General features: G+C 31.6%; 2 protein-coding genes and 1 pseudogene across 2 annotated transcripts; 2 read left to right on the forward strand and 1 right to left on the reverse strand.

The window, feature by feature from the left end:
- The first annotated feature begins 6,116 nt into the window (after nt 1–6,116).
- LOC123225053 (zinc finger protein WIP3-like) lies at nt 6,117–9,339 on the forward strand. Its single transcript, XM_044648900.1, has 2 exons — nt 6,117–6,706; nt 8,471–9,339. The coding sequence occupies exons 1-2, from the start codon at nt 6,200–6,202 to the stop codon at nt 8,906–8,908; spliced, it is 945 nt and encodes a 314-aa protein (XP_044504835.1). The 5' UTR covers nt 6,117–6,199; the 3' UTR covers nt 8,909–9,339.
- LOC123226312 lies at nt 9,140–14,708 on the forward strand (annotated as a pseudogene).
- Nucleotides 14,709–15,043: 335 nt separating this feature from the next.
- On the reverse strand, nt 15,044–16,875 carry LOC123224788 (beta-1,6-galactosyltransferase GALT29A-like). The gene has a single exon (XM_044648506.1). The coding sequence runs from the start codon at nt 16,566–16,568 to the stop codon at nt 15,264–15,266; it is 1,305 nt and encodes a 434-aa protein (XP_044504441.1). The 5' UTR covers nt 16,569–16,875; the 3' UTR covers nt 15,044–15,263.
- Between the last annotated feature and the right edge of the window lie 1,934 nt (nt 16,876–18,809).

An 18,809-nucleotide genomic window follows, 5' to 3' on the forward strand; every position in this document is an offset into this window, starting at 1 on the left:
GATTGAAAAAGGATAATCTAACTCAAATATAATTTTTTCGTTTAAAAAAAAAAACTTGAGTGGTTCTAAATATGATTTGAATACTTATAAGAAATATAATTTATGAAATATCTATTAAGTGTTAAAAGTAATGATTTTAAAACCGGATCATATCAATTAGTTTAACTAATTGAACCAATCAAACCTTGTTAAAAATTGGATTTAATCGGATGAACCAGTCAAAAATCAGGTTTGATCAAGTTTGACCAAAATTTTAAATATTTTTTAAATTTTAAATATTTTTAAGCAATTTGATTATTTTTAATTGGACTAGATAAATTTCTAAAGGTTTGTAAGGAAAAATAAGGTAAAAAATAAAATTAAAAAAAGAAAAAAAGTATTTTATATCCATTGAAATATCTTCTATAGATAATAATGTATAGAATTATGTTTTTTTTTCTATATCATGAGATTGTGACTTTTTTAATTTTAATTGTTTTATTGAATTCAAATAAATAATTGTATATCCTTAAAAAGGATATATTCTTATCTCTATAAGTGTAACTATTTTGATTGATTTTATTATAATTTGATAATAAGTTAAACCGGTTGATTTTTCAGTTAAACTGATTGAACTAGTTGAACTATGAATCAGTAAAATAATCAGTTTGATCATTGTTCAAGTTTTAAAAATATTGGTTAAAAGAATTTATAAACAATAAAAAATTGAAGATAGGGCTCTAATAATTAGTAAAACTGGTGAAACATTAAGAAAAAAATTTAGGTTCACACTTGTGAAACTTTCACTTACCTACTTATAGAATTACTCATGAAGCTATTTTTTGTAAAACCTATAAAACATAAAATCAACAAATAAATCCTAAAAAGGGGTAGCTAAGAGAAGTAAATATTTTTGGTAGTTTAGAAAATTTCAGCTTGGTAGCTAACCATTACTCAAAAATCAAAATGAAAATGATTAACTAAGAAACCATATTTCTAAATAGAAACAGTGATAAATTAGACATCAAGACTTGGAGTCTTTCAACTTTCCAAAACGTCCAGGTTGAATAAAAGATGGGTCTCAGAAAGTTGGCATTAAGGCATTTAGAAAAATCATTAACCTCAAGTGCCAACGACCCAAATTAAACTGCCAAGCCAAACGTGAAATACAAGTGTGAGAGACGACTGAGGTCAAGGTCAACCTTGGTGCTCAAATTTCATATTCTATTAACTTGACCGAATTAACAATCTTAGTTAATAATTTCCGAAAGCACATTATGTTGACAATTTGTGAGATATATGCTAGGAACCTGAGAAAATACTCAATTTTGTTTTGATTATTAATTACGAAAGACCGTGACGATATGATTAGTCAACCTTGCTACGTAAAAAAGAAAATTATATGTATAAATAAATCTTATTAATTTATCTAAACAAAATAAGGTAATAATATGTGGATAAGTAATATAAATTTTTTTTTTCGCTTCAAAATCATACTGTACATCAAACCGTATAAATAAGTTAATAAGATTTATTTGTATATATAGTATTACTCAATAAATAAGTATTTAAGATGATAAATAAGAGTTTGGTGAAGCAACAGGAAATTAATTGTGTATAGCATAGAGAGTTAGGTGTGCTTGCGCTTCCCACTAACTGTGGAGGAACATTTGATCTCTCCATTCAATGGAGAGGGTAGGTAGGTTGAGGACATGTCTATGGCATTGTGACATAATTTTTATTCTATTTATATTAAAATCATCCTTTTTAGTTTTTAAAATTGTTTCACAAATTATTTTTTAAAACTAACTTTTTCCCCATAAAAAAAGGGTAGTAAATAAGGCATTTCACTATTCAATTTGTTAGTATTCATAGGAAATCATCCCTTTGTTTAGGATTTTCTTCACGAAGTATCCTTGATTCTTCTCAAACCTTTTCATGGTATAGAGTCATAAGGACAAGCCTCATATTACAGGAACAGTAGCATCTATTGACTTGGAAAAGAGTAGTTTAGACAAGTGTGGTGCACTGCTACTGAAGTATGAAAGGGAAGCAGCTGGAAAAGAAGGTGAAGTAAAAGATTAATGATAGAGGGGAGAAAGGTTATAAAGGACGCTTATAAAGGATGATTTTAATTAGTGTCCTGAAAATCCGGTGAAGATAAATTTGTCGGGAAAATCAGTTTGTTGATTGAAATATGAAACATGAAGTTAGAAGAGTCAGTGGGGTAAGGCATTTTGTGTTTGTCCAAGCATCATAGCCAATGTTTGCGGGCAGACGGGGTACATATGCAGTGGCGTTCACTGTTTTGTTAACATGCAAGCTAGCAATAATTTCTCGACTTCATATTCGTACTGCCTATTCGTCTTTCATTTCATTCAAGACTTATCCTTTAACGCGGCTTCACAAGAAGATTATGCCCTAGCATTTGTGTCAATGCGATGGAGTGTGAAGTGTGCTGAGGCCTCTTCTTCTTCACAAACACACCCACATTTATGAACCCTAATTTTAACAGTGACCTGCCCTTGCAATAAAGACAAAGCCCAGAATATTACTGCATACGAGTCATGTTATTATTATATTTGGTAATTATGAATCATAAATTATTTGTACATATAGGAGAGCAAAAAAATTTTAAAAAAATCAGATGGAGGATAGTATAAATAAGTATAGAGATAACTGGTTAAGAAAAAATTGTATTGGCTTTTTTTTCTTACTTATTTTAGCCCTGAATTCACATATTATTGACACTAATCAATTGTATTTCATAGATAAAATTAAATTATTTTTTTTCACAATTTGTTAAAATATGGCTGTTGGGTTGAAAACAAAGTTTTGGCCAAGGTTTGGTGTATTCTCAAACTCTCACCCGTGAAGTTTTAAAAACTTAATATCATTTTGTTAAAATTTTCTATTTGGGTTAAGAATAAAACCATCTGCTCGGACAAATAAAGATGACTCATCTTCGTCCGTTCTTTCACTAGCTAACAATGTCACCTGAGTAGTCGAAACAGGAAGATAGATGGGAAGAGTCAATTGTCAGCTGAAACTGAAAAGGTGGTTAGAAAAGAGATAAAAACCTTAGGGGATAATGATAACTTTTCAAATTTTAAATAGGAAAAATTGTTAGTTTTTTATACAGAAAAAAGAAATAAAATAAAATTTTAGTTTTTTTTTTTATTGTTTGTTAAATAACAATTTTACCTTTAATCATGACATAAAATTTTAATAGCATAGTGGTATTTGAGTATATGAAACTTCACTTGTGAGAGTTTGAGAATACACCCAACATTGGGTGGGAATAATTCCTTTGGCCTAAAGTTTATATATTAATTCAAGCATGATGATATAGTGCATTATCTAGGAGAATTATAAGTTATGATCAATTAATCAATAAATATGACTTGTTAGTTTCAATTTTTATATAATAAGAATACAATTCTGATTTGAGTGATCCCAAATTTTATACATGGGGGGACAAATGATTGAAATAACAGCAGAGAATCTCAAAATTAGGTTGCTTTAATCTTTTTTATTAAAGTTGATTTTATTTGGCAGTTTATAATTGTCCCCAATCTTCTCCAGGTCTGCCACAAAGAAATTAAGGCCCTACCACATAGAAAATTAAATTAAAAGGGGAAAAAAAAGTTTTAACTTAATAATTATTATCCCAAAATTTTGATACTTTACCCACATAGCTTCAGTAATTGCTGGCTTAAATAGAATTTTTTTTGCTACATTTAATAAATTAGGCAAATTTTAGGCAAGATAAAATTGTGTGAGGTTGATTATATGCAACCTACTTCTACTTTGACTTTTTTTTTTTTTTTTTCTAAATTAAACTCTTTTGTGCCCAATTAAATGCATGATTCTAAAAATAAAAAACACACCTAATGCAAATTTTAATAATTGATTTCATATAGAGATACCATAAAAATAGAATTAAAACATTTAATAAATTTTGACAGGGTAAAAGCACCTTTTTGAAATGTTCATTAACTAAAAGAAGTCCTTTTTATTTGATGGTCAATTTTATGAGGCCAAAAGACTTACTTTCACGCAAGGTTTAGTGTAATTCCAAACTTTTATTTGAAAATCCAATATCTACTCTTCTATTAAAATTTTTTATTAGGATTAAGGGTAAAAACTTTATTTAACTAAAAATATTTAAAAAAACTTAAATTTTCTCATATTTCCCCTTTAATTTAAAAAATTAACAACTTTCCATACCAAAGTTTGAAATGTTACCTTCCCCCCCCCCCCCCCCCCCCCCCCCTTCAGGGTTTGCTTTTTTTCTCCTCAGCTTCTCCAGCAACCAACCACCATACCGACACTCCCTCCTATCTCCCAAAACAAGATGAATTGTCATCTAACTAGAAGTTAGTTGACAATTCATCAATAGAAATATGTGCAACACACAGATCTATATATCGTATAGATCTATTTGGCCAAATGAAGAAATACAATCTTTGTCCAACTGGTTTGTGTGTCGATCGAAGCATAGATCAGCTAAACAAATATGTGGAACACACATATTTGTGCATTGCATAGATTTATATTGACGATTCGTTCTCTTTTGGGAGATGGGAGGGAGCATCGATATGGTGGTTGGTCGACTCTGGTTGCTAGAGAAGCAAAAGAGAAAAGAGAAAACCTTAGGAGGAAATGATAACTTTTCAAGCCTTGAGTGAAAAAATTATTAGTGTTTTAAACTATAGGGAGGAATGTGAGAAAATTTTAGTTTTTTTAATATTTTTAAATAAAATGATATTTTTATCTTTTAATTCTAACAAAGAATTTCAAGAAAATAATGAGTATTTAGGTTTTTCAAATCTCATGACTGAAAGTTTGAGATTACACCAAACCTTGGACTGGGAATAAGTCTTTTGGCCATTTTATAATTATTTGTGATTGCTATTAGGTTCATATCTTTTTGGAATTTTTTAAACGTTCAACGTATGTAATTTTTATAATAGAATGTCCAGGATGCATATACAGGTGGCCAAGCCAGCCACAACCCTTTTCATTCCCAATTAAAAAATAGATAAAATTTCTCAACATTTAAAATTCTTCCTTTGTTAGAAAATTCCCCAGAATGGCAGTTAAAAGAATGTCAAAATAATGAAACATCTCCGATGACTAATTAACATTTAAATTAATTAAAAGTGAAGAAATAGGCCGGGCTGCTATACGCACTTACGCAGCTTATATTGAAATTAACTTGTAGACGTCATTAACGCAATTAGGTCTCAATAATCCTAATTAAATATTGTATAATGGAAGTTAAACTGCATTAACCATATTTTACACAGTTGCTTTCATTCATTTTTTATATAATTTCTCTGTTCTTTTAGGTATTGACCGAATGCCCTGCTCCCATTGTCAATACATTTTAAGAGAAGCATGAATACGGGTCAAAATCCATTACATATTTACGATAGAAAATTTTCTTCCATTGACTAATATTAATTATAATTTAATAAAATCAGATAATTAAATAATTTAATGAGTTCACAAGTGGACTTAAATAATTAATTGAAAAAATTTGATACATTTAAATATTATAATCTAGATAGATAATATTAGTGCAAACTTTAAGGTTTATTGAATCTTTGATAAAAGATCCAATAACTTAATATATATTAACTAAATCCCTTATTCAAAACTCATACATTACCCATTGAAAATTGTTACTTAGAAGAGGTTTTACAAGTGAAAGATTAGTCATTTCAATATGGATAATTTCAGAAACTCTATAAATTCATATTATACAATGTTTCAAATTGCATTTTTGGAGTTCTTAATTCAATGTTTTATATCTTATATGTAAAACTTGTTGCATTAGGATTGAATGTTTTTATTTAGTTCATATATACGAAAACATACAATCTAAACCCAGATTAAATAACTTCACATCTCAATCCATTTGAGTGAATATCAATTGCAAATCCTTCAAACTATTCTAGGATTCTCTTCAATCTGTGACCAGTTTGATTTTAATTTTATGCATGTCATTATCTTCAACCCCACCACTAATCAATCTATCTCTCCCTACTCTAACCAAACAAAGGCAAAGGTAGAGAAAAATAATTAGATTAAAAAAAAGCCCCTAAAAGACAAGCCAAACCACCTTTAGAAATCAACTTAAGTGCAAAGGCTTTTCTCACATAAAGTCTGAATATAAACCATTTGAGGCTAGAATTTCTGGACTTCTCCCAAGATGGGGTTAAGAAGCTACCATGTAGAAGACGGCAATTTGTGCTTTCAATCGCCGACTTTCATTGAATGGCTGAAGCCGTCTTCTAATTCTCCTTCTTCATCACTATCTTCATCTTCCTCTTCCTCTTCTTCGGTCACCACTCAACAATTGCAGTGCCAGTTTGCGGATCCCATGAGCGGTAGAAGTATTCAATGCCTGCCTCTTCTAAGTGGTTTTACGGAGAAAAAACCATTGGAAGAGGGGGAAGAAGAGAAGATAGAGAAGGTTACAGTGGCTTTACACATTGGATTACCCAACGCCGGAGATATTTCCGATGTTAAGAACAAGGGTTTTGATTTTGAGACTAAGGAAGAAGTAGCAGGCAACAAGAAAAGCTCCTTCAATGGATGTTCTTTCAATAAAGATAGCAGGTTTTGGATCCCAACTCCTGCACAAATCCTTGTCGGGCCGATGCAATTTTCTTGCTCCATATGCAGTAAAACATTTAACAGATACAATAACATGCAGGTCAGTATAATTCTTATCTCTCTCTCTTTTAGATATCCTTTCTGCATACAAACAAGAAAGTTCATGAACTTGGAGGCAAGTAGTTTCTTGATTTTTTATTTTGCTAGATTTCTTTTCATTGATTATTTTTAAAGGTAGATGGCTTCAAATCTACACCTATTTGTTTCTTTCCTTCTTTGTTTTGTTTGAAACGATCAAATCACAATGATGTGAAACACACACACCTACATAAATATCAACATATATATTGATTTACAGAAGTATGCATTTGTAAATTAAAGTAAAAAGTAGAAAAAAAGAAAAGAAAAAGGTTTGAGAGATCACGTTCTGAAAAAAAAAAAAAAAAAAGCATTTTTGAAGTAAATTAATTTTCAAGTTCAAAAGCATTGTGGGAGTTCAAGAGAGTTTAATTATGATCTTCATAAATCAAATAATACTATGGTATAAATATTTTATCCTGATTCGAATAAGGCTCGTCGTTGCAAAAAAAAAAAATTCATCATAATTAAGACACTTCAGTAGAAGAGGCTTTCATCAGTCTTAGATTATTTCTTTCTTCATTACATTTTCACTCTACATATAACTTTCTCAGCATCACCCCTTATTCATCTGTCTCTCTTATAACTGCAATGTTTTTACCTCTACTAGTATGATATATAAGTACTTTCCATGTATAAGTATCAAGAACTATCATGCTGTGGCAATTATGTGTAGACTGGCAATGTGATTTCCTGATCAAACTACAGTATCTTTAAGTTTAGTTTGAAAAAATAATCAAGCATATATAGCATCCTTAATCAGGATTTGATATTTGGGGTCTCAGTAAACAAAATAATTTAGGGCCTTATTAAAAGTACAGATTTATAACTATCCCTTCAAATATACTCTCCATAAAATTTGAGCATTATCCCTGTGTTTATCAATGTTTTATTTTTTTTTATCAGGATTAAACCTATATCTGTTCAAAGATTGGTTTGTGGGGACACCAGTATGACTGACTGGCCGAACAGTAATGTCAGCATAATATAATTAAAATTTTAAAATTGATTTATTAAATATATTTGTTAGATATATAATGTTGAATAATAGATGTTTTCCCGTGCCTATGTCTCTCTAAGTCTCGGGTACAAGTCTCTCATTTTTAATTTTAAATGAATGATGTTGGCTTCAGTATGACGGCTTAATTGAATTAAATTGCAATCCAAATACAATTTGTTTATTTCAACCTCAGATCGATTTGGTTTAATGTCCAAACCAGATTGACCGTCGATTCATTTATCCAAATTTTAAGACATCAGGATGTATGTGTATGCACACATACACTCAGCTCTAGGTGAGTAAAGATATGGAACAATGATTTATTGGTAATATAAACCTGTTCCTTTTGACAATGGTCCTTCATTGCCTTCCTTTAGGGTGAAAAGGAGGAAAGAAAGCAAGTTGGGGTAGGAGAAAAGTAATTAAAAGATTAATTATAAAAGATAGAGAAGGGAGTTGGTAATAAAGATTTACGAAAAAATGCATGCTTTCACATAATTGCTACCTAGAGAGAAATCGGAGTGGAGTTTTACTTAACCTTGGATACTCTTCCTTCAATTAAAAGTGCTCAACTTTTTAGTACTTTATCATTGTAAATTTAATTTTATTGACGTGTTGCAAGCTCAGTTGTCTATATTTAGAAGCAAACCGGCTTTGAAATATAGAGTCAGTTAAAGTCTAAAACATAGAATTGAACGTGGGCTGAATTTTAATTTCTTGGAACAGATGCATATGTGGGGGCACGGATCTGAATACAGAAAAGGTCCAGATTCGCTTAAAGGAACACAGCCAGCGGCGATGCTGAGGCTGCCATGTTACTGCTGTGCTCAAGGTTGCAAGAACAACATCAACCATCCTCGTGCCAAGCCATTAAAGGATTTCAGAACACTGCAAACACACTTCAAACGGAAGCACGGAGCAAAGCCATTTATGTGCAGAAAATGTAGCAAAACTTTTGCGGTTAAGGGTGACTGGCGAACGCATGAAAAGAATTGTGGGAAGTTATGGTATTGCATTTGTGGTTCGGATTTTAAACATAAAAGATCTCTGAAGGATCACATTAGGTCATTCGGCAAAGGGCATTCTCCACACCCATCTCTTGATGGGTTTGATCATGATGAGAAGGAATGCATCACCGGCTCTGAAGATGAAATCGCTCTCTAGTTTTTTATGAACCATTATCAAGAGGTGACTGTTTAGGAAAGCTATTTTTCTAGTAGTGATCTTCAGTTCGTGTCTGTTTTGTTTTTAGCTAGGCTGATGCATGGATGCTTGTGCTCAGTAACAAAACATTCTCAACAAGAAAGTTGGGGGCGATTTGCTAGGGAGCACTTGCAGAGCATTGAGCCATAATATGTTTAGACTTTTATGCATAGTACTTTTAAGTATAAGAATATGGAGATTGCCTCAAGTAGTCGTGAAGCTGATGAATTTTCTTCTTCTATAGCGGCATGCACAAATGCATTGTTTAAGTTTATGTAAGGGAAAATTCGTCCGCTTCATTGCTAACTGGTAATCTTTATATTAAGGATTGTGTTGTTTAATCTATTTCTGGCTCTATCCTCATATATATGAAGGTTAATATATTGTTGTTACTCTCTTTTTCACCTGTGAATTGCTAAGCATGGATTTTTGCTTTTTGCCTTAGAAGATGACAGTCACCCCAACTCTTATAAATGGAACATTGTAAGAATATTTTCATTATGGTCATATAAAATATATGTTTAATAATAAATTATGAATTAATGTGTTATTAGTTAATACAAAAGAGTTTATATAGTATATTGATGAGGGTTGTAATTGATAAGTATTTGATGAATATATAAGGCTCATACATATTTAATAAATCAATAAAAATATAATTACTGTATCAAATACACCAGGATTTTATATCAGTTTTATCAATTAGAACGTTGATCTAACCAATATCATATAGATCATTTTGGATCGTGTTCGTAATATCATATTTAAAATTAGTCACTCTGACTAAATTAAAACTATTTGAGAATGACTTGTTCGTATATATTATTAGAATTTTCAACTGTCCTAATCATTTTATTAATTTTCTCATCTGGAACAAGGCATGAAAGGTTTGAATGGCAAATAATTGATTGGATCTTTTTCTACCCATTTAAGGGTTTGGGTCCACGTGTGAGAAGATGGCGTGTCAAAAATTTCTTTAAATATTGACTTGAACTAAATTGTAAACCTAGACATTTAAGATTAATCAAAATGGTGTTTCAAACTTGTAAAAATAAAGCTCTTGTTTTCTTCTTATATTTAATTCATGGCGAGCATGGATTAAGATTTAAGCATGCATTAATTTGCACGTAATACTGATTAAATTTTGGTGTAATTCATATAATTAGCTGAAAGTAGCTTGTTACATAACAATACAACCTCTCTCTAACCCAACTGAAACTGAAGATTGATTTTCCCCTTAGTAAAAACCACAGAGCAGACTTCATATAGGCTTTTACAAACAAAGAGTCAATAAAGAAAGAGATGGAAAATTAAGCAAAGTCGCACCACCTTTAACCCTACATCCAGCATTTGTTGGCCACCAAGTGGGCATTACTTCAACTTTTGAATAGATGTGAGGATCATGAATTCTTATTGCGCACTATAGTTTATGTTTGCTTTGTTCAACTTTTCAAACCCTAGCCTCTAGAAGTAGATTGATTTTCTATTTTCTTTTTGTACACGGTTGAACCTCTATAGTATAATTTGACAAGTATATATTTCTGAATTCTGAAATCCAAGTGGGTGTTTTCAAAGAAATACAGTAAAATAGCACCAGGGTGACACTATTTTTCGAAGGCAAGGAAGGGAAGGTAGGGGGAGTCCAACTTGGAGGCCTCACCAATCCTCTAACTACTGATTATTAAAAAATCAACTAGAGAATGAATGAATGATTAGATATTAATTAAGCTGAAAAAATCTTACTTAATGGGATCTAATTACTTAATTAAATATTATATATAATATGAAAAAAAAAAATTTAAAAAGAACAAAAATGATGAGGATAGGTTGTACATGTGAAAGGAGATTTGCGTAAGGACTTTTTTCAAAAGAAGACACAAGAGGATCATCATACTTTTGCAAACAAGAGATTGAAAATTGGCCACATCTGAGGTAATTGGCTTGACCAAATATAAAGTTGTTGGGAAAGCAACTGATTGGAGACAGCCACTCTGCTTTGTCGCGAGAATAAAATCAAATTAAACGTTCAAAACCTGTTTAATTATTCCTTGCCTTCATCCATCCGGCAAGGGTGCTTTGGTTAGAAAAAAAGGCTCGTAGTTTAAGAATTATGAAATAATTTACAGGGCAAGAGACTATATATTTCTCAACTAACAAAATTCTCATCCTTTACGAAGAACCAGATTCCCACTCATATAAAGTATCTTCCTTAAATTTTGTTGGACTTAAAAGCACAATAATCATTATCCACAACAGTAAATGCAAAGGAAGGGGACTCTTGTGTGACTAATAAAAGAAATAAACCATAAAAGGGGAAGTAATTTTTTTAAATTATTCGGTTTGTATGAGCAAAATCTATGTGCCCTGTATTGTTATATCTTCTTTTTACCATGTGTTCTCTAGGAACAATAAAAAGAATAATTATGATAAACTATCAAAATATCTTCTTAAGAAAATTTAGATGGTGTTTTTTGACTTTAGAAGATTTCAAGAGAAGAAGATAATAAGAGATTTTAGAGTAAAGCCGAAAAGTTACCCTACGTTATACTTTCTTTTTGGTTTATATATTCAAAGGGAGAAGATTTCTTCATCTAAGGGTACGTCATGTTTGGAGGTTTTATTAAGTTCACATTTTTGTTTGATTAAGAAAATATGTGTATTATCATGATCATTATATGTTGGAGGAGGTTGGGTTTAGCATAACTATTTTAAAAAAAAAAAAATTCATGATGTTTGATCAACTTAGTCACTTTATATTTAATATGTCGGTAGAACAATATATCTTTTTTGAATTTAATGCAACACAACTTAATTAATAAAATAATCAATAAATCTAATTATATTTTCCAGCAATATGAATACTATGTCTAATGGCAAACACGTGGTCATGAACGAATAGTTTGAACATCTTCTTATTCATAAAAGATTATCATTTTTTACTTTATTAAAATGAGAATTCATATATCTACATTATGTAAGTATCTGTATCTAAACGATATGAGTTATCTGCTTATTTTTTACATAAGTTATCTACATGTCTAATGATACGATAATAGGTCATTGAGATTTTAGACACATATGAAGTACCTACAACTTGACAACTAGTATTGTCCGAATTACAATTATTAATGGTTGAGTCCTACCCATATAAGGTCATACATGTCTACACATTGTATTAATTAGAATTCCTTTTCTCCGTAACAAAAATCTCCCATTCTAAATTTACGTGTATGATTCGTGTTTCTATTTATTAAAAAATTGATGGATGGTCTTTCCATCCTTGTAGTGAATCATCCAAGAGGCTATCGATAATCTTTTGCCCATTGTTTTTTTTTTTTTTTAAGACTGTGGACGGTATTTGACCCACTTTTCTTTGTCACAACTCACAAGTCAGCAAGCTGGATTGAGCCGAATTTCTGTGAAGCACACTTATAAATTGGATTATGGCCATTAAAATCAACTTATTGAGTTAAATTTTATGCTATAAAATTTTATGTATTTATTTTAAATATATAAATACATATATTTAATATATATCATTAAATAATTTAATTATTTTGAATTAAAAATAAAAAAACATCTAATTAGATAATAACACGTCATATATATATATTTATATACTTAAAAGTGGTAAACCTGATATTGCTCAATTTTATGTTATTAAAGAATGGAAGGAAGTTTTAGTGTTAAATAGTCTGAATAATTGAATATTAGTACTCTGTAACTTTTTGAATAATCATGATAGATAATAGATTCAAAGAAAAACAACTACATTTACAATTTCCAAACGGAATGTTATAAAAATAAACTCTGATTTCATCAGTTGCATTCATTCTCCCAACATTTTCCTGCTCAAACTCCAATACACAAAAGATTTCACAGGTAGAGAGGACAAGCACGCACAAATAAACCCACAACATTAATGGGAATGCTTTCTAATGTGCACCTGGAGAGATGTAAGAAGTCTTAAATCTGCACTTGTCTCCTCGTCCCTATCATTTTTTGTCATTAATCAAATGATTGAATTATTTCCAGAGGTAAAGAGATGCTTCAAGAATTCACAGAAATTCTCAAATCGATGAAAGAGACAGGGCAAAAGGCTGAAGCTGTTTGGACCGATTTTAGCAATAGATGGTTTACCCTCGTGCCTTCCACTAGACCTTTCATCTTCCGGAACTTGCAGACTATGCAATGCCACCCATTTCAGTCCATGAAAGTTTAATGCTACCTGATTATGGTTGCAGAGTCTCTTTCATCTTATTAAAGTTTTTTTTTATGGGTTAAAACTTTCAGGCTGCAGCTCCATGCGAGACTCTTCGGGACATAACAGTGGCTGCATCGTAATGGAGACATAAGTGGTTCTGCCCTTCAGGTTCCATTGTCCGACCGCTGTAAGAAACTAGGTTGCTTGATCTCAGTACTGACCGAAGATTCTGATGACTACAAGATGATTCTGAACTACATGGAGAAAACTCATGAGCCTGTCAAACTTGCCGATACTGTTAGACCGACCTTCATTCTACGCAAGTCTATTAGTTAATCAATTATCCAGAAATATTAACATAGGCCCTCCTCTGGTGTGGTAAGTATGTCAGCTTCAGTATTCTGATTTTTACTCTTTTTTTTTCAAAAAAACATAAGCTTATTCTCTTATGACATTTTGGATCAGGCACTCGAAGTTCAAACCTTCTGAGAACTTTGCATTCTTGCCCACAGCTTGTTCGCTCCCAGTACATGGTTACATGGTATGACCCTTGAGAATTTTAAAATTTCCCATGAATTACTGTGAGCATGTGTAGATTGAAGCCTTTTTTATGCTAAAACAATCGGATGTGGTGAACAGTTTGACAAGACAATAGTATGTTCTAATGCGGCTGCAGAAGCTGCAAGGTATGGCTTTACAGCAGTCGAAAGGCCAGAGGGGTTTCTAGTTTTGGTGAAGTGACAGAGCTCAAGAACCTACCTCAAGTATGTTATAGTGGCAGTCTCAAATTTGCTATATTCAGCTTACTTTTACGTGTATGCAAGCCTGAGAAATGCGTTACCTGAAACAGAATTCAAAATCGTTGGAAGATAAGAAGGTTGGATTGAAAGGTTTGGGCAGAAAGAAATCAGATGAATCAGAACATTTCCACTTGGAAAGATAACATCAAAGTTCCTTGTGGTCGCTCAATCCCCTCAGAGCATAAAGATAGCCCTCTTGAATACGAGTATGCTGTCTATGATCCAAAACAGGTATGGCAATTATCAAACTTTTGTTAGTTTTAGCTGGCCAAATTAAGTGGTCGACTTGCTCTTAACAGACAAGGATAAGGTTCTTGTTGGCGGTGAAGTTTGAAGAGAAAGGAATGGTGATGGACACTGATACAATGGAATCGGCTGTTATGCAGTCTTCAAATGAGAAATGCTGTCAAAAGTATTTAGTTACACTGAAACAAAGAAAAAAAAAGGCACTACCACTGGAGGACAAGAGGAGCCAAAAGGGTAATGACAACAAATAAGAGGGAAGTACCCATCTAAAATTATCTCTATCTCTACTACAAATGGGAATCAAAGGACCACACATTGTTCTATTGTTTTTGTTTCTTAAAGAAAATCTGTAAGACAATTAACAGTAATAAACTCAAAGGTAATATCAAGGTGCAGTGCAATAACTTCTAAAGCGTACTTTCAACAATTAAGTCTAATGTAACGAAATTTCCAATCAATATCATTATAATATCAATAGACTTTTGTTTATTAAGCTATGCACAAAAGAAAAGGTGTTTTACAATCATGAAATGTCAGACAAATTTGATCCTAGGTTCTACAAGAGCATAAAACAAATGCATATGGCATTCTTCAAGTGAACATTGTCAATAATATCATAAATTATTAGTGGTAGCTAACAAAACTGAATATATAGTACTGATATGTGACTCAAAAGATCACATATCACTGCTATATGTAGATCCTATTTCTTCCCAAAGAGGAACTGAGAGCCTGCATATGAGAATATATAAGCTATGCTTACTCCACTTCACAACAGTTTTTTCACATTACAAATAAATAAGGTCAGCTTTATGCATAAAAAATTATATTATATCCAACAAGGAATTAGCCTAAATCAGTAACGAATCCTTTCTGTTGCAGTTCTACATTCCAGTATTATATTTCAAGCACCCTAAACCACCTTTGATGGTACAGGGCAATAATACAAAACAGAGGTATTGAACAAATGTGTTCCTTGTTTCACTAGTGCAAGACCAATTAGCATGATAACAACATGACAACAATAAACAAATTACAAAATACAGAACATCCAACAGGCCAAAATTCAGTGGTAAATTACCACAGGAGGAATCTTAAATTTGTCTGAAATGAATGGTATTGCCCGTTGATTTTCCACTAGATCATGATAAAATGCATATTCTGCCTCATAATCATGCAACCGAAGCTCAGCCTTTTGGCTTGTATGGTAATGATGCTTAGCTAAAGCAGATTTCCCAAAACCAAATATACTAACTTTGTCACAAACTCCCAAAGCAAGCATCACAGCTTGCATACCAGAAGAGTAATGGAACATAGAACCATCATGGGCAGATCCCCACTCCTCTAACGGCTTCTCTATCTCCTCCACAAAACGTTTCAACGAGTAGTACTTCACAATCCTAGCACACAACAGATCAAATCTGGGGTCTGTGATAAGCAAGAGTGCCTTATGAGATGCATTGCACATAATATAATCCAAGAAATGCGCAGGCTGACAAATATACATAACCATTGGAACATTCACTCCATATGGGTGACAAAAACACCCTTCCCTCCTAGCACAAAGATGCAAAATATTGCTGTTTACAAATGATACATTGGTTTTCAACCCCACATTCGGCTCAAACTTCTCAATCCTGGCATTGTTCAATCTTATTACGATCTCATGACCATCAATCAAAGCTCCGTAATTACTTTTCAACAAAATCCCACTATTTCCCACAACAGCACAAGACTGATACTTTTTATCCGAACCACCCAATAATCCATTCTGCCTATCAATAGGATGCTTGATTAATCTAACCAATTCATTCATTACATCTGCTTGAAATCTTTTCTTTTTAGCCCATTCATTCAAATTCCTTCTAAAATCTAGCCAATAACGATAAAACAACGGGGACCGTAGCGTTACCGGGAGTCCTGAGGACGACTTGGTTCTGACATCGCTATGAAATCTCCGCCACGTGTTGACGGTACGGTACCGTCCTTGGCTCGCAAATTTCCCCTCCAAGAGTTGCTCGATCTCCTTCTTTGATTTCTCCTCAGCTAAATCAATAGCGGCATACTTGAGTAAAGTAGAGTTGAACACTGGGAGAGGTTCAGGTTGCTGTTCTTGCACAAAGATCCTATTTTCAAGCTCAAACGAGTTGAAGAAGCTACCGCCGCCACGGTGGTGAATGATTCGGAAGCTTAAAGTAACAGCCAAGACTGTGAGCAGTAATATACTCAAGAGAGGACGAAACGCCCTTTTCATTTGGCCAATAAAATCAGCAAAGCAGTTTATGGGTATTGCTAAAAAAGGCCAAGAAGGTGCATAGATCGTGAAGTTGTGCAGAGGAGATCCATGGTGAGCTTCAAGAATCTTAGGCATCCAGGAGAAGGAAGTCAAATTGAATCAGGAAAAAATGAAGTCTTTAGCAGAAATATAGTAGTAAGAGAGAGATTAGGATGAAGGGAGGGAAATTTCATGGTGAGTGAGAGAAGTGATTGAATTTATATAATGAGAAGAATTGAAATGGAGCCCTAAGAATGTGGGTAAGGAGAAGAGGAGGAAGAGAAGGGATGAGCTGAAATTAAGGAGAAAAATAGTAATGTCAAATGCATGTATTTTCAGTTAGGAAGACATGAAAGAATGATTTGATGTGTAGGTAGGATTTGAAGGAGAGAGACCATTTGATTCCAATTCATGTGAAACATTTTGATTTATTTTCATCTAATCCCAAATTTTTTTTTTTAATTATTAGGAGGATATTTGATTTAAAAAATATTTTATTATTAAAATTAATATATTATCTTAAAGATATATTATATTAAGATTATCAAAAATAAATTATAATTATTTTTGATAAAAATTAATAAAAATATATAAATATAAATAATTATTATATTTGATGAGAGTTAATAAAAAAATATTAATATATTATTTTATTTAAATATCTTTAAATATAATTATTTTAAAATATCTTTTATATTATTTATTATATTAATTAAAATTAAGGTTATTTTTATTTTAAAAAATTAATAATATAATTATAATAAAATATTTAGAAAATATGGTTAATGGTGGAGTCCACACCCAAGTCCATTTGTCTGGAAAGACTGACTTTGTTTGTGTGCTTATTTGGGTGATATTTACAAGACAAGGAAATTTGATCATTTGAATTGAAAAACCAATTATATTTAGTCAACTTGAATCTTTCTCTAATTTTCTCTCTTTGCCCCGTTGAGGAGGTGTGTAATTCTATGAGGGTTACATGGATATAATTATTAGAACAGCGATAAATAAATTTATTTTTAGCTGAAGTATACCATTTTCAATTCGAGAATATGATAAGAGTAGAGAAATTTTTATAGAAAAACAAAAATCATAATTTTTTTGTTTTGGATTTTTTTTTTTTTATGATTATTGAAACCACGATCTCCAAATGATAGATTTGGTTGTTATCATCCTTTTCGCTTGGAATATCAAGGGTTCCAAGATACTTATCCTTCAAGAATGCAACTCCACACAAGCAATTGGATGAATATAATCTTAAAACATTCTCATTGAACACTCCAGGCCATGAAGAAGAATTAAAATTGATTTGATTCATCTGTCTTAATATGTGTAGAAGTCTTAAGGATATACAACTCTAAATTGTAGCAGTACAGTGGTAACAATGACATGAATGACTCCTTAAATAAACTTTTTAAATCATTTAATACCTAATTTTTCACTCATCATATATGTGTATATGATATATTTATTGTATTAGTTACAATTTCTTTGAGTTTGTATATATGATTTATCATAATAAATATCGTTTTAAGTAGTTGTTATAATTAACAGACACTCGTCTATCTATGATGTAATATTATTTTATTCATAAGATAATCATAATCATTATCTAAATGGCAAAATTGAAATACTGACACATCTATTTTTAATTAGAATATCAAGATAATCTAGAGCAAATCAGCTAGAGCGGATGCTCCAGCAGCTAGATGGTTGAACACATTTAATTTTTAATCTTAAAAATTAAAAAATATTATCCATAATATCATATAATCCTCACACCTTTATCCATAAAATATCATTTAACTCTCTATAATGTAAGATGGTTGAGCACCTTTAATTTTTATAACGAAAGGAAATTTAAGTTTTAATCTAGTAGGCATAAATTTACCAACTACAAAAAATTACTTGTCCCTCTCCTTGTCGACGGGTTAATATGCTTTTAATATTATATTTATTTAAAATCCTATAAACCATCGTTAAAACAAATGTATGGTTAAAATCCTGAATAAAGTGAAGTTTCTCATTTGATTTCCTATTTTTTGAATGAAAATTTGACATTAAATTTGTTAAAAATGAGCGTTACATGATGATGAAAAGTGTTGTGATTTTATCGAATTTTGAAAAGTTAGGAAAATTCCCATGAAAGACCACTTTTCTTTAAAGAATGGCTTTGTTTGGATGTTGATTTGAGTGATACCTAACAGGAAAAGAAAATTTGATCATTAGAATTGGGCAACCAATTGTACTTAGCCAATTTGGTCTCTTTCCCTAATTATCCTTCATTCCATTCCATTTTTTGAGAATCTTTGGCTTACATTTTCTATACTTTTCCCT

The sequence above is a fragment of the Mangifera indica genome, chromosome 9 (assembly GCF_011075055.1).
Source record: "Mangifera indica cultivar Alphonso chromosome 9, CATAS_Mindica_2.1, whole genome shotgun sequence".
NCBI classification, from domain to species: Eukaryota; Viridiplantae; Streptophyta; class Magnoliopsida; order Sapindales; family Anacardiaceae; genus Mangifera; species Mangifera indica.